This window comes from Balearica regulorum, chromosome 20 (assembly GCF_011004875.1).
Source record: "Balearica regulorum gibbericeps isolate bBalReg1 chromosome 20, bBalReg1.pri, whole genome shotgun sequence".
NCBI classification, from domain to species: Eukaryota; Metazoa; Chordata; class Aves; order Gruiformes; family Gruidae; genus Balearica; species Balearica regulorum.
Window position 1 is genome coordinate 5,816,281 of NC_046203.1, and position 14,209 is coordinate 5,830,489.

Consider the following 14,209-nt stretch of genomic DNA (forward strand, 5'->3'; position numbering starts at 1 on the left):
TGCTGGGGAGGGCAGGCAGGGGCTTGGGCTCAGCTGGGTCCGGCGCAGGAGCGAGGAGCACCCACAGCAGCCCCCCACTCTGCAAGCACAGGGTAGACACCCCGGCCCCCATCACCAGCAGTGACTTCTAAGGCAACATCTGCAGCAAAAAAATAATAATAAAAAACCCCATTTCCCCTTTCTGAGCCTTTGTGGGAGGAGGAAGGGGAGGCAGAGCAGCCCTGCTCACGCTCAAGGTCACCCCGGGTGCCTGCGGCATTGCTGCACGCGGCCCAGGACCGCGCTCCCTCCCGCCCTGCTCAGCAGACCCTGCTGCCAGCGGGGCCCCTCCGAGCCCCATAAAGCAGAGGGATGTCGAGCACCTTCCTCTGCGCTCGCATTAGCCAGGCACCGCAGGTAGGACCTGCGCGATGGAAAGATGAAGCGGGTTCAGGTGAATGCACTTAAATCCTCCCCGCAGGGTCTCTGTGAGGAGCTGGCGGCTCCGGAGCCCATCAGCCTGCCCGGCTAATCGCCCGCTCAGCCACCCCATCCGAGCAGGGCTCTTGGCTGCCAACCAGGGCAGTAGCTGCAAGGCTGTAATTTGTGAGCACAGAACGGTTAAAGGTGAAGGGGAGGGGGTCTGAAGGAGGCAGGGGAGAGGCAGGGGAGAGGCAGAGTGAGCTCAGACCACCCCCCCCAGCACTCTCGCTGCAGCTGGGTGCTGGGGTGGAGGCTGCAGGAGCAGCGGTGGGTGCTGGAGGGGGTTTCTCGGAGCCCCCCTGCAGCCACAGGTCCTTGCTGCTGCTTTAGCCGCTGCCCGAGGATGCTTTGTGGTTTACCGACGTGTCTTTCCCTTCCTCTGCTTCCCCTAGATGAGAGCACCCTACTCGCTGTCCTGCCTCTTCCTCCTGAGCCTGGGTACCTGCTTCCCTCCCAGTGAGCGCCAGGAGCCGGGAGACCCTGGGGAAGGGACCCCACTCCAGCCCAGCTGGGAAGCGGCGGCTGAGGACTCGGGTACCTGCTGGAGGGCAGGAGCGAAGCGGAGACGCAGCGAGGAGCTCAGCGCGCTGCTGGGCATCGCCCGGGAGCTGCGGGGCTACAGCAAGGAGGGCAGCAGGCAGCGGCTGGGCAGGCAGGGGGGCTCCGAGCTGCTGCCGGTGGGAGGGGAGAAGCGCAGCGGCACGCTGGGGAACCTGGCCGAGGAGCTCAATGGCTACAACAGGAAAAAAGGGGGCTTCACCTTCCGCTTTGGGAGATGAGGGCCTGGACTCGACCCCTCACCTCCTGCAGGTCGCCCCGTCTGGTCCTTCCCTTCCATCTCACCTAGGTTTGCTTGGACAAAACGGTAGTGGGGGGGGTTCGCTGCTGGGATTGCCTTGGGGAGGGGGGACATCGCGTTTGCTCCACTTCCAGCCCTGCCACAGATCTCGCATCCCCGTTCCCAGCCGGTGCAATGGAAGAAGAGGAGGATGCCTTAAAAAGAAGCCACCGCATCCTTTCCCCAGTCACACGCGGCCTTTGCTGGGGCACGGTGCAAGCGCCCTGTGCCAGGTCTCCAGCACTGCAGTGCAGGCAGTGAGCAGGGATGCCACCGCGGGACAGGCAGAGCTGGCAGGGCCAGGCGTCGAGGCTGGAGGTAGGTGGGCTGACGGGTTACAGCGGGATAGTCCTGGTGGTGACAGTCCCCTGGGGACTGCCTGTAGCTGCCGGCCAGGGCAGGGCTGTCAGGGAGGAGCAGGTCCCTCAGAGCTCTCCGCGGAGTCGCAGAGTTGCTGCTCTCCTGCCTATTACAGAAAAGTCCCTCCGGCAGCAAATTCTGCTTAGTGTCAAGATGCCACTTAGAAGAGCCGGCTCCTATGTGCAAACCAGGCCAGAGCAGCGGGGCTTGAGAAAATCTTGTCCTTAGAAATCCCTGATGTGAGCACGGAAACCTGCCCTGGCATCACCAGTCCTGCTGCAGTCCCACCGCCCTGCTCACGCCCCGACCCTGAGACCCATCCTCAGGTGCCACCAGAGTCCTTGCGAGGGTGAGATGGTGATGACCGACCTTCAGCCCCCTTGACACATCACCCCAGCGCCTGCCTGCAAGCCTGGCCCTTCCTAACCCCCTTCCTCACCTCATCACCACCTATTCCCAGCCGTAGCCACTGCAGAAACTTGGGTGCAGAGGGGCTGAAACAAGGACCCCTGCACCTACCCGGGGCCACCAACGGGTGCTCGGTGTCCTCCTGCTCTCCTGTCCTCCCTCCTGCCAACGGTGCAGCTTGGGGAATCTCCAACCCCAAAAGCCAGCACAGCCACGGCTGCAAAGGACAAGCCCCACTCTTCAGCGAGTGCCTTCTCCTACTTTGGGCAGATTTAGCTCTGCCGGTGCCAGCAACGACATTTGCTTTTGTGCCTGCTGCTGCAGGCAGAGATATTAGTAATCAGAGGTCTAACTACCTGGCTTGCAGGCACTAACGGCAAGTTAGACACCTAACGACTGCTAATATTTCATTGCAGGCACAAAAATTAAGCAGGGCAATTATTTGCAAGTGCTAAATTGCATCCTCAAAACCAAAGACCGTGGCAGGACTTGGTTAGGAGGAAAAAAAAAAAAAAATCAGGCTCCAAGAAGTGTATTGTAATATCCATCAAGCAGACAGACCACTTAATACAGTGCTGCCGGGACCAGCGTGAGCTGTTCTCGCAGCAGGAGCGGCGTGTAAGCGAAGGCTGAACGGAGGCGAGCTGGGACCAGCAGGCAAACACCAGCCGTGGGGCAGCCAGGTCTAGGGAGGAGCGATGGCGGGGCGAGAGCAGGCTCCTCCGGGGAGCTACGCGTGGGTCACAGCCCCACGGGTGCAGAACGGGAGGGACTCCGGATTTGCAGGGATACAGATGATGCCAGGATTTGGCCCTTGCACAAGGATGGTGCCGGCTGCGAGGGTGAAGAAGGGCATTTTCCTTCCCTGCATCTCAGCTGCAGTAACCATCTCGCACCACGGGGACCACAGCAGCGACCAACAAACGCGATGGCACTCGGGGTGGCTGAGCCCATGCAGCCCACCCCCCGGCCACCCCCAAACCCACCTCCAATCCCTCCTGACTCCCACCCCACCAAAGGCCACCGGTTCAGGGGACGCAGGCGCAGCGCTCGCATCACGCAGCACAGACGGGAGCTTTATCGATGTTTCTATGGCAACATCTTCCCCCCCCCCCCCCCTTTCTTTTGAGTGTTCAAACCATCAATAAATATGCACTGATCAATTTTACCCTGCGCTGGAGTTGGGGGAGGAGGGATGGGAGGGAGGAAGGGGAAAGAGTTTTGGAGCAACGCTGGGTTAGTGAGGGCTGGTAAATCCATGCCGTGATGGATCGTTGCAGGGAAAAGTGGCACCGTCTGCTGCGGGAAGAGAAAGGAAACCTGCTGAGCGATGCTGGGGCTGGGGGGGATGCCTGGGCTCCTGCTCTCAAGTCCAGGAGAGGAAAAGGGTCAGAGCAGCATGATAAAACCCCACGCATAACGAGGCTTTGATTGAAGCTCAATAACTCTCTGTATAACTTATTTAAAAGTAAAAGCCAGTGCTTCCCACAGCGCTTACCTGGCGGGTGGGACAGAGCTGGGCTCAGCCCGTGCGCCCGGGGGGGTCCTCGATGGGCAGCTCTGTGCTGCAGGGGCAAAGCCATCACCCTCCTCACCCGCCGGGAGGAAGGGGGCTCCGGGCAGGCGAGGGGCTGCGGCACCCCCAGAGCACCCCTTGGCAAGCGTTAGGATGGCCGATGTGCTTGGGAAACGGCAGCGCTCCAGGCTCTTCGTTATTGCTCTTGGTGATTGAGACTGGGGGGAAAGAGGAGGTAAAAGCGAATGGAAAATAACTGCCTGGAGTCTGGGGGTGTTGTCTGGGAGGAAGGAGGGGGAACACACCAGGAGTGACCCCTGGAAGGCTGGAAAGCCCATCCCTGCATGCTGGACATGGTGCCTCCCCATCCAGCTCCCATGGGAACATACGCCCCCTCCCAATTCCTCCCCTCCCAGGTCCCACGGTGGGGCAGCTCCCAGGGGGAAACCCAGACCCCCAACACCTTTGAGAGCAGGAGAGCTCGGAACCCACCTGCACGCCGAACTGTAAGGAGCCGGATTCATCGTGGCATGGCCAGGCAGAGCGGAGTGTGGACCAGGCCAGGACAACACGCCTGGAGCACTGGCACCACCGCCTGCAGGGCAGCCCACCAAGGCACAGCATCAGATAGGCGCTGGATCCTTCTACACAAGGCCAGCAGACCCAGCCAGCAAGGACCGATGCAGACACTTGCTGCCATCACCACCGCTGCTGGGACCCTCTGTGAAACACCCCGTTATCCTTCCCTGACCAGGGTACAACCCTCAGCCTTGTCCCGGCCCCACCTCCGCTCATCCGCTCCGTTCCCGCAGGCTGCTCCTCTGTCCCACGCAGACCTGCGGCACTTACACACACACACACACACACGGAGCAGCAAATCTCAGAGACCCGAGTGGATTCTCTGTGAGAAAGAGCCCAATTTAATCACATCCGAGGGACTCATGAAGGGGCTAATGCATCATAACTGGGTCATTCAGCACTGCGGCTTCGGGAGCACAGGTAGGACCTTTATCAGCAGAGCGGCTGTTAGGACAAACACGTAACCTTCAACAGGGGGGCGATTGCTGGGAAAACACATCAGCGTAGCCTGGTTTACAGGCAAACTTTCTGCTGAGCTGGATCTATCGTTGAAAAAACCCTGAGCAGCACTCCACTCCCGGGAGGACAGGTTTGAGCCCAGCCTAAACAGTCAAACGATTTGCAGGGCTGTCCTTCACCCACGGCTTCAGGGGCACCAATGCCACCAATGCACGTGTGACGCCAGGAAACCTCTCCTCAGAGGTGACACAGCGCTTAAGTACATTTTCCTCTTTTTTCAGTTGTGAAAGGATTAATGTCAACGAAGGAAGAGGCTGTCAGCTGGCCCCTGATCATCGCCGGGGGCACGCAGTGCTCCTGCACACCCGAGTGCCGCTGGTCCAGCAGCATCTCTACAAGACAGGCTGCCACACCAGCCTACCCTTAATTTTTTTTATTTTTTTGGGAAAAGGAGCAAGTATAAGCCACTGACCACGTTTTACATCTTGTGACAAGCAACTTCTCTACAAAAGGCAGGATGACATTAAAGGAAAACTTAAAAGAGTGAACATTGTAATTTCAAAGACATGAAAACCAAAACAAAAACACAAACAGCTATTTTTCCCCCAGAGCACTCTCACTTTCAAGCTCAATAGCCTTGAAAATTGGAGCAATCAAACTGTTAAATGCATCGATCTGTTAAATCAACTCCTACTGTACTTGGCTAAATTTAGCCTTTAATCCCCTCTCCTTCACTCCCAACACTGCAGATCCCGGGGCTTTCCCCAGCCAGGTCACCCGGCCTCTGCCTTCCCACGACACCACGGGCTGGTCCCTAAGCAAGCAGCGATGGAGATCATCTCCCCTCAGCTCACAACCACTCATCCTATTCAAGTCTTTATGCTAGGGATGTATACAGAGAGCAGCACGGATATTGGTCTTTGCCAGGGTCATCATCACAAAACCACCAGGTACCCCCTGCAGCTCCGCACGCACATTCACCGGACACCACCGCTTTGCTGAGAGCGGCCCGAGCCTTACCAAGCACAGGCCACCAACTGCATTTAAACTTGCCAACAGCATCCTCCTCCTCTTTTCATCTTCTTCAGGCTCATTTAGAAGCAGCCCGATGCAATCACCGTCACAGCAAGACAAGGTTTCCAATGAGCCTTGTTCCCACAGCCCAGGAGCGAGCGGTTCCCTGTGCCAGGACCCACAGATTTCACCAGGGACTTGTTGGGGGGATTAGAAATCGGGTGAGCTCGGTTATAACCCTAAAATGTCACTGAGCAACTGCAGGACCTCGGGCACATCTGCCCTTGCTTCCTTCTCACCCTTTTTTAGTCTTTAGCATCTTCATTAATCAAGGCAGTATCTCATTTTAGAGGCTGCCTAGTACCTGGACACGTCCCCCCCTCAAGATTTGCTGGAAAGGCTGAAGGGAGGTTGAAAACAGAAAATAAGGATGGACAGCCAGAAATGAGGGAAGGAGCAGCCAGAACCGTCTGAGGAGAGAAACCCACAGGTGGTTTCATGGCAGAGGAGGAGGGAAAACCAACAGCAGCTAAATTACAGAATACAAACAATTAACAGGAAGAAAAGTTTAAGTGAAAATCTCTGATTCAAATCTCACTGAAGACAACAGCAAAGTCTTTGCTTCAAAAGAGGAGATGACACAGTCTTTCTTCTGTGCATCTCTTTTCAGAGCCAAATCAAAAGGACATAGAAAGGTGCTGCTGCTTGGCTCTGACCAGCCTGCTGTACCACCCAAACAGGGAACCCCTATTTTCAGGTGCGGAGTCTAAGAGGAGGTAACTGGGTTTGAAAAGCCTTGCTAACAGACAAACACGGGTTTTCCTCAACATTGATTTATTTTTAAATATACTACGCAAGAGAGACTGGAATAAAAAATAAATCAAAAAAATGAAAAATAGAGAAAGAGAGGAGGAAGAATTGAAAGTCGTGTACAGAAACAATCTGTACCGGACCAAATTAAAGGGGAAACAACCCCCTTAAGTATCACAGAGATGAAGGACAGAGCTATTTACACACTGTAAAAAAGACAAGTCTACAAAAGTGTGTAATAACGAGATACAAATGTATAATATAGTGGCACAATATGTTATCAAAGTAAAAACAGTACCTCCAGGAAAGAGACAGTCCAAGGGTTGGGGTTTTTTTTTTTCTCCTTACATTTTTAAAGGCAGCCTGTGGCAGAAGTGTGTATTTTCTTTTGAACATTTGTCATGTGTTAAGTCATGGCTGTTTGTGAGGGCGAGAAGTGGCGTGAACACACACAGGTGAACTAATAGAATCATATACAAAACAAACAGTTCCAAAGAGAACAGCATAAAATACAATTGAAGGCAATTAGTGTTTAAGATACACAAGAGGAGTCACAAGAGTTACAGGGGAACAGGACATGGAAAATGTTTTTTTTCTCCTGTTTGGAACTGTTAAGAGGAGTTAAATTGCACTGTTAATAGCCCTAAACCTTGTTCTTTCACTACTGTCACAAGTCACAGTTAGTTCCCAGTCGTGTTGCATTAGTTGGGAAGGTCACAGGACCTTGGTAAGGAAGCCCAGGAGTCCTGCTGTCAGCGTTTTGTGGCACTGTCCTCGGGAGATGCACCCAAGAGAAGTGTCTGCAGTCTTCACAGATCCTTGTTTGATGCTGGATGGAACCACACCGGCATGAAGGTAGTGACGGTTTTAACCCCAAAGTACTGGCATTTGAGCCCTTCACAGGGAGTAAGCACTGGCATGGGAAGGGAGGCACCGTGGTCCCTCAAAGCACGGGTCTCTAAGGGGCAGGAGAGGGGGGGAAGCAGAAGCCAGGCCCCATCTCTGCTTACAGAACAAAAAAAGTCTGGATATTCAACTAGAGAAACAGCAGTTCTCACCCATCTGCGATGCGCAAGCTCAGCTGAAACAACTGCTGGAGGCACAGTGGTATCTCCGAACTCATCCCAACCTGCATCTCCCCCAGCTGCATCCCTCGCCTTCCAGGGAGCGATGCCTTGCTCAGCACCAGCACCTACTGCTCCCAGACCTGCTCTGCAACTCTCCACCCCAAACGTCAGCCCGATTAACATTAGGTATCATGAGAGTGCGACAGCAACATCCTTCTTCAGACCTTCTCCAGTCCTTTTTTGCTACCAAGGGAAATTCGCAAACAGGCTCCCCTGCCACTACATTAGCGGGTGCTGTCTGCAACATTTTGAACCCAAGCAATTCATTTGGGCTCAACAACATTAAGAAATTATTGAAAACACAGAAACAAAGGGCCGCAGGTAGAATCATAGGAAGAATTTGGGCAAACATCACTTGTAGCATTCTGTCATTAAAAAAACCTTACATCAACAATTTTCCCCCCCTTCCATCCCAAGCGCCAAATCTGTTGCATTAATGTCAGGTAAATGTCAGACTCGGGCCAGGGACATGTGCTGCAACACTCCCAAAAACCACAGTGGGTATATTGCTATTCAAACACTCATCCTCGTGTACAGTGGGGCAGAGGGAAGGGACAAAAATGCAGTAGAAAGTCCTCCTGAGGAGGATGGCAACTCGGTGTCCATCAGTCTGGCTTCAGTCTTAATGGTCTGTCCAGAACAATAAAATATTAATAAAAAGGCATGGTGTGACATCAGCATTTAGACTTGTAGTCCACAAGGCAAGAACTCCACAGATAAGATGATTACGAGTATATGAAACACAGGGAATCTGAGTTCAGAGGGTGGAAAGTGCCTCTTGAACACAGCCCTGCCCCTTGGAGCTGGGGCATCCACTCAGTCTGTGTCTTTTGCACAGCCCTAACCTGAACGCCCCGGTCTTTTGTCAGTCCACATATGTTACTCTCTCCACAGCTGGCTTTGGCCCATTGTGATTTATTATTTTTTTTAACCTGGTTTCTGCTACCTCTGAACAATGTCGCTGATTTCTTTCACCGAACTCAGAAGTTTGCTAAAGTCTTGGGTGGCTGCAGGACCACTGCCAGCTGTTGCTGGGCAGATCTGAAGCTCCCGTAGGTTATTCTCCAGCTTGTTGATGGCTTCCCGAAAGGCAAATTTGTTCCTCATCTGCTGAATGGAGTCCACATAGCTCACGCAGAAGGTGTAGAGGTTCTTGCCAGCCTCCAAGACAGCGCTGTGGCTTGCCATTTGCTCAGAGTTCTTGCTGATGGCGATCCGTAGAGCCTCGGTGCTTTCCAACACCACTCCTTTCGTGATGGTGCCACTGGCAATCCTCTCCGGGGGCTGCCGGGTCTTCCGCAGCGAGACCCTGGTGGATATGAGAGGGATGAAGGCTGTAGATGATGGCTGGTCCCCACCTGGGGCAGAGGGTACAGATGAGGAAGAGGCAGCTGGGGTTGCTGTGCTCATCAGCAGCTTTGTAGAGGACTGTGGCTTTGGTACAGAGGGGATCCCCAGCTTTTTCACACCTTCCCCTGACTGGTTTGGCTTGACAGCATCGCTGCTCGCAGCATCTCCAACCTGAGTCAACTGTTTGGATTTTGGCCCAGACACCACATCTGCTGCTGCTGCTTCATGGCTGGGACTGTGAGATACTTTCCCAGGCTTGCCAATGGAGGACGAAGACAGTGGAAGCGGAGGGGCCGGTTTCAGCTTCGATAACTTCCCTTTGTCCTTCCCTGCTGACTCTGAGGTCTGCTTGAGCCTCCTCAGTCGCGGCTCCTCAGAGGAAGCCTTGCTGGCACCCACGAACCCAGCGGGGTTGGGTTTCGCAGCAGAACCTTGGTCCATCGTCACAGTGGTACCTAAGGCACTGGATTTGACCCCATCGTCCTTGTGGAGCATGCTGGAGGAAGGAGGGGCAGCAGGTTGTCTACGGCCAAGTTTTGGCGTCAGAGTGGGAGGGCTGGAGCCAGGGCTCGACTCTGCATCTTTGAACACATCATCAGTGGTCTCTTCATTTTTCTTAAGCAGCCGTGGAGGAGGGGTCACTGTTCCCCTGACAGCAATGTCAGTCTTGGCCTCGTTTGCCCGCTTCCGAGGCAGTGCTGGCTTTTCACTTTTGTGTCCCCCAAAAGTGGAGGAATCAAACTGGCGTCCCGTGGACTGCAAATCCCGAGGCAGAGTCACAGATTTCCACTCTGTGTCCTTTGCCCCGTGGGGCACACAGGAGGCTGAGCAGGACCTTAAAAAACGTTTGCTGGAGTTGGAACTACTCTCCTCTTCACCAGCCACCCCTCGACTGCTGCTCATCGTGCTGGACTTCTTTCGTAAGTGGGGAGATAAGAATCCAGAGTTCCCAGCGACAACCCCGTTGGTGACACCAGCCCCGTTGCTTGGGCTCTGAAACTTGGAGGGGTCAGCCACGTCTGCGGGGGGTGCAATGAAAGCTCCATTGCCAGCATCCCTGCACTCCTCCTCCCCACCCGCCCTGCGGTCCGAGTGGCCATCCATCTCTCTGAAGGAACTGCTCCGTTTTGGAGGCGTAGGGGCGGTCTTCTTCTTCTTCTTGATAAGGGCACTGAAGAGGTTATGCTTTTTGTCTTTTGGAAGCAGCCTCTCATCTTCATTCAAACTGCTCTCCAGGGCCACCCTCTCCTTCCGTGGAAGCAAGGGAGAAATAGCAGGTTCATGATCCAGAGGGTCTGCAAAGGAAAGAAAAGTTTATTGAACATTGCTTTGACAGCCAGAATAATTGGTTTTCTTCTAAGAACAGACCACTGCAGCACCTCCACAAGGTGCAGGTTCTGTAAAGGAAGCCAACGTCAGACCAGGAGTAAAGCAAGTACAGCCGCACTCAAGCCTGGACTGAATATGGTCCTTAATCCTCCACACATTCGTTTCTGAGGTGGCTTCTACAGGACTCGGCTGCCAAACTGCTTTCCCTGTAGGCTTCCAATTGAAACAGCGACATACAAACACAAAATGTTTATGTTCAGATTCCCACCCTCACATCTGGAGACTTGTCTAAACTTCACACTGTGAAGAAGATAAATATTAAGAGGCCTTTGCTTTAGTCCCTGTGCTGTTGCTGTCTTTTGAATAGCCGACCCGCTGAATTAATAAGATCTCTGTAACCCACCTCCATCCCCAGTCTCCTTGTTCATTTAGATTCTGATACTCTTAACCTCCTTCCTGATGTCATCCTTTGTGGGGAATAGAAATAACTTTTTCATAAGCAGAAATCAAGATGCCCTTCGACAGCTGAACACCAGCTCACACCACCGTGAAGATGGTTGGCTTTGAACGATACTGGAGCAACGTGGCAGTAACAGTCTCCTTCAGCAGCGTTGCTCCAGAGGGAAATGATGAGGTGACCCTCTCTCCGCTTACAAGAGGCATTTAAAAATGAATAGTGGTTTGTAATAAATTTATCCTGAAGTCCTGAAGGTCTCTGTATTTGACTGACAGAGGGTCTCATTCCCAGGCCAGGCACTCAGATGGCATTCTAATTCAAAGGAGAAATGCCTTCAGGGCAGCATATACATTTCCAGCTTGACTAGGCAGTAAGAAGGGAGATGAAGCAGAGTCATAGGGGAAAAGGAGGATGCTGCTTAGCTACGTATTGGTGATCACCATGCTACGGGTAGGATTTTGGTTGAGGAAGGGATTTTGGTTAAGGAGAGAGAATTTGAAGAAAAATAGTTGTGTACTTTGAGAAGATAGCACACTTCCACAGGACCACGTGTGGTTAAACCATTTACACACAATAACTTATGGGGACCTGGACAACCAGAAGAGCTCTCACAGCACTTGGGGAGGCCACAGCCTTACTGTGTCTAGACACAGTCGAGTTGTGGAGATTCAGAGAAAACTAGCAGCTTGCACTGAGGATCCAGCCGCTGGATTTGCTATGGAAACACTGACAATTGAAGGGGAAACTACGATAAAACTTTAATGTGAAATATTCTTTCACAATTGTCCTGGTTTCAGCTGGGATAGAGTTAATTTTCTTCCTAGTAGTGGGTATAGTGCTGTTGTTTGGATTTAGGGTGAGAACAATGTTGATAATACACTGATGTTTTGGTTGGTGCTAGGCAACGTTTACACCAAGTCAAGGATGAGGCTGGGAGGGGACATGGCCAGGACAGCTGCCCCAAACTGGCCAAAGGGATATTCCATACCATATGATGTCATGCTCCATATATAACCGGAGGGAAGCTGGCCACAGGCTGGACCGCGACGCAGGAACAAGCCGGGCATCAGTGGTCTGCAGGTGGTGAGCAACTATACTGTGCATCATTTGTTTTGTATATACTTTTATCATTATTATTATTCTTTTCCTTTTCTGTCCTATTAAGCTGTCTTTTTTCTCAACCCACAATTTTTACCTTTTTTTTTTTTTTCCAATTCTCTCCCCCATCTCACTCTGGGGAGGGGGAGCGGGCGAATGGCTGTGTGGTTGTTTTAGCTGCCTGCCGGGTTAAACCACAACAACAACAACGAGTGAAATGATTCCCAGCGTAATGTTAAAATCATGTTATTCCTGCTGCACTTGAATCTCTCAAAGCCCTGAAGTATTTAAATGAAGTTATTTTACTTCAAAGCTTGTAATACTAGGCAATTATATTTCCTATATATGGTAAATAACCTTCTTAAGTCACTGATACTTCCTTTCCCCAACATCCTCTCTTTTTTCCCCTCTCTTTGTTTAAACGTACATCTGCTACTGAAACATGTACTACTAGGTGAATTTGACATTACACAAAAAAGGTCAGTCACATGAATGGTCAGAGAAGGCAGTCTCAACAGGAGCTGGAAAAAAACCCACTGTATTTTGTTTTACCTTGTTATTTTTCACATGAGTTAGATACAAATCTCCTGTATGCATTCAGCATTTTACCACTGCTTTTATTACCTCAGAATGCAAGGTAAGCTGTTGAAGAAACTGATTGAAAGAGAGTTTAATTTCATGGAAGATTCTGTAAATACCTCTTTGTCCCTTGCTGAAATTATATTTGGTACCTGCCAAGAGTAATGCTCTTCAGCGCACCAAGCACAAATCTGGTAGGATGGAACAGTGAAGAAACCTCCCTTATGGGGCTTGCTAAACCCGAGCAATCGTCCTGCTTTAAATTATGCAGTGTGGTAGTGCAAAGTGGCTTGAACACAGCAGATTACCCAGCACTCAGATGCAGTGGGAGATCCCACTGATAGCTCCTACCAAGGAATGGCAAGAGGATATGATCAGAAAGCTCCGTGCTCAGGCTCTGGTCTATTGGGAGCTGCAGGCAACAGCCATTAAGTTAAAAGAACACCTAGGGCTCTTCTAAGCAATGGCAGGTTTAGCGCCGATCCCTCAGCCAGTTAAGGATTCACACTCCAGTGGCTGTGTGTATCTGGTCCCAAGACTAACAACCTTCCTTTGCAAAAAATAATAAAAGGAGTTCTGAACCCAGGAAAGCCAACTCAGCAGGCTGTCACCCAGAAACACAATGCTGGTACAGAAAGATGGCGCCTGTTATTAGACACAGCTTTGCCTAGGTGAAGAACTGGAGCTGGACATGTATTTTGTTTTCCTCTGTATTTCCTGAAGGAATAATGACTTTAATTAAAACCTACCACATTCTCCCTGGCCTCGAGCATGTGTAGTCTCCAAGCTCTCATTGGCATCTTTGCTTTCAGCAGTTCTCCTTGATGTTCGTGTTTTGGTTGGTAACTCTGGGGCCTGGAGGAAATTGCTTACTACGCCTCTCATGCCCTTCTTTCCCAACTCCTTCTCCACCTCTGCAATGCACAGAAAAAAATCACTACAATCAACAGAAGATAAAAACTATTGTGCTGTTCAGAGTTAATAGTGCAAAAGAAAAACAAACCACACACAGTAGAGGTTCTTTGAGATTGTTCAGCCATTTGGCCCTTCAAAATCAGACATATGCCCATACACAGAAAAAGCCCACATGTAAACACTCCTCTGCTTTCTACACCATTTACATCAGGCAGTGTAACCTAGGACTGATTTTCACTGCAAAGCAGGCTATGAAAAACACGCAGAATTAAGGATGGCCCGTTTCCCATCCCTGGAATTGCTGCTCCAAGAAGGACTCAGACCTACCATCCGATATGCTGGATTCCTGAAACATCGTTTCAAAGGCCTGATGGATCTCAGCAAAGGAGGGTCTATCAGAAGGGCTCCACTGCCAGCCTGAAAAACACACACCACCACTCAAAACATCCCACCAGCATTAGACATTCACTATACTGCACCGGGAGGACCTAGCTATCGCAGTTTCCTTTTTATAAAATGAGTGAGATAAAATACTGACACAGAAATCTGATTTATGGGTGCTGGGTGTCTGCACCACTCTGGCTCAGCGATGGCTGGAGACACCCAGCACCCTTTAAATCAGGTTTCCATCTCAGTATGTAACAGTAGGTGCTGAGTATCGCTGGAAAAAAAATGTATCACACTAAGTCACGTACCAAAAGGCCACAGTGGAAGAGTAACAGTCAGTCCTGTAAGAAGCCTAATGAAGCTCCTGCTTCATCCTTAGAGCACAAGCTTTTCTTTAAGTTGTCAGGAAAAAGGAGACAAAGAAAACATTGAGATGAACAACAAATCTCTCCCCCAGGCCTGTGCGCTCCCAGTAGAGGAGAATGGCTGGTTTCATAGCGTGTTCATCCTCTGGGAAAAGC

At 51.5% G+C, this 14,209-nt stretch overlaps 2 protein-coding genes across 5 annotated transcripts in view; one reads left to right on the forward strand and one right to left on the reverse strand.

The window, feature by feature from the left end:
- The first annotated feature begins 854 nt into the window (after positions 1 to 854).
- QRFP (pyroglutamylated RFamide peptide) lies at positions 855 to 1,241 on the forward strand. The gene has a single exon (XM_075772791.1). It carries the CDS (start codon positions 855 to 857, stop codon positions 1,239 to 1,241), a length of 387 nt encoding a protein of 128 aa, XP_075628906.1.
- A 5,212-nt stretch (positions 1,242 to 6,453) lies between these two features.
- Positions 6,454 to 14,209, reverse strand: part of ABL1 (ABL proto-oncogene 1, non-receptor tyrosine kinase) — an 84,280-nt gene continuing 76,524 nt past the window's right edge. For all 4 annotated transcript variants that reach the window (XM_075772357.1, XM_075772358.1, XM_075772359.1 and 1 more), the window contains 3 exons: positions 13,629 to 13,718; positions 13,136 to 13,300; positions 6,454 to 10,218 (listed from right to left, as the gene is read on the reverse strand). In XM_075772357.1, the coding sequence (XP_075628472.1) occupies positions 8,516 to 10,218; positions 13,136 to 13,300; positions 13,629 to 13,718 (1,958 nt within the window). In that variant the 3' untranslated portion in view covers positions 6,454 to 8,515. The remainder of the gene's footprint in view (positions 10,219 to 13,135; positions 13,301 to 13,628; positions 13,719 to 14,209) is intronic.

Excerpts from the sequence above, each read along its gene's own strand:
- QRFP (XM_075772791.1), top strand. The coding sequence starts at position 855 with ATGAGAGCACCCTACTCGCTGTCCTGCCTCTTCCTCCTGAGCCTGGGT.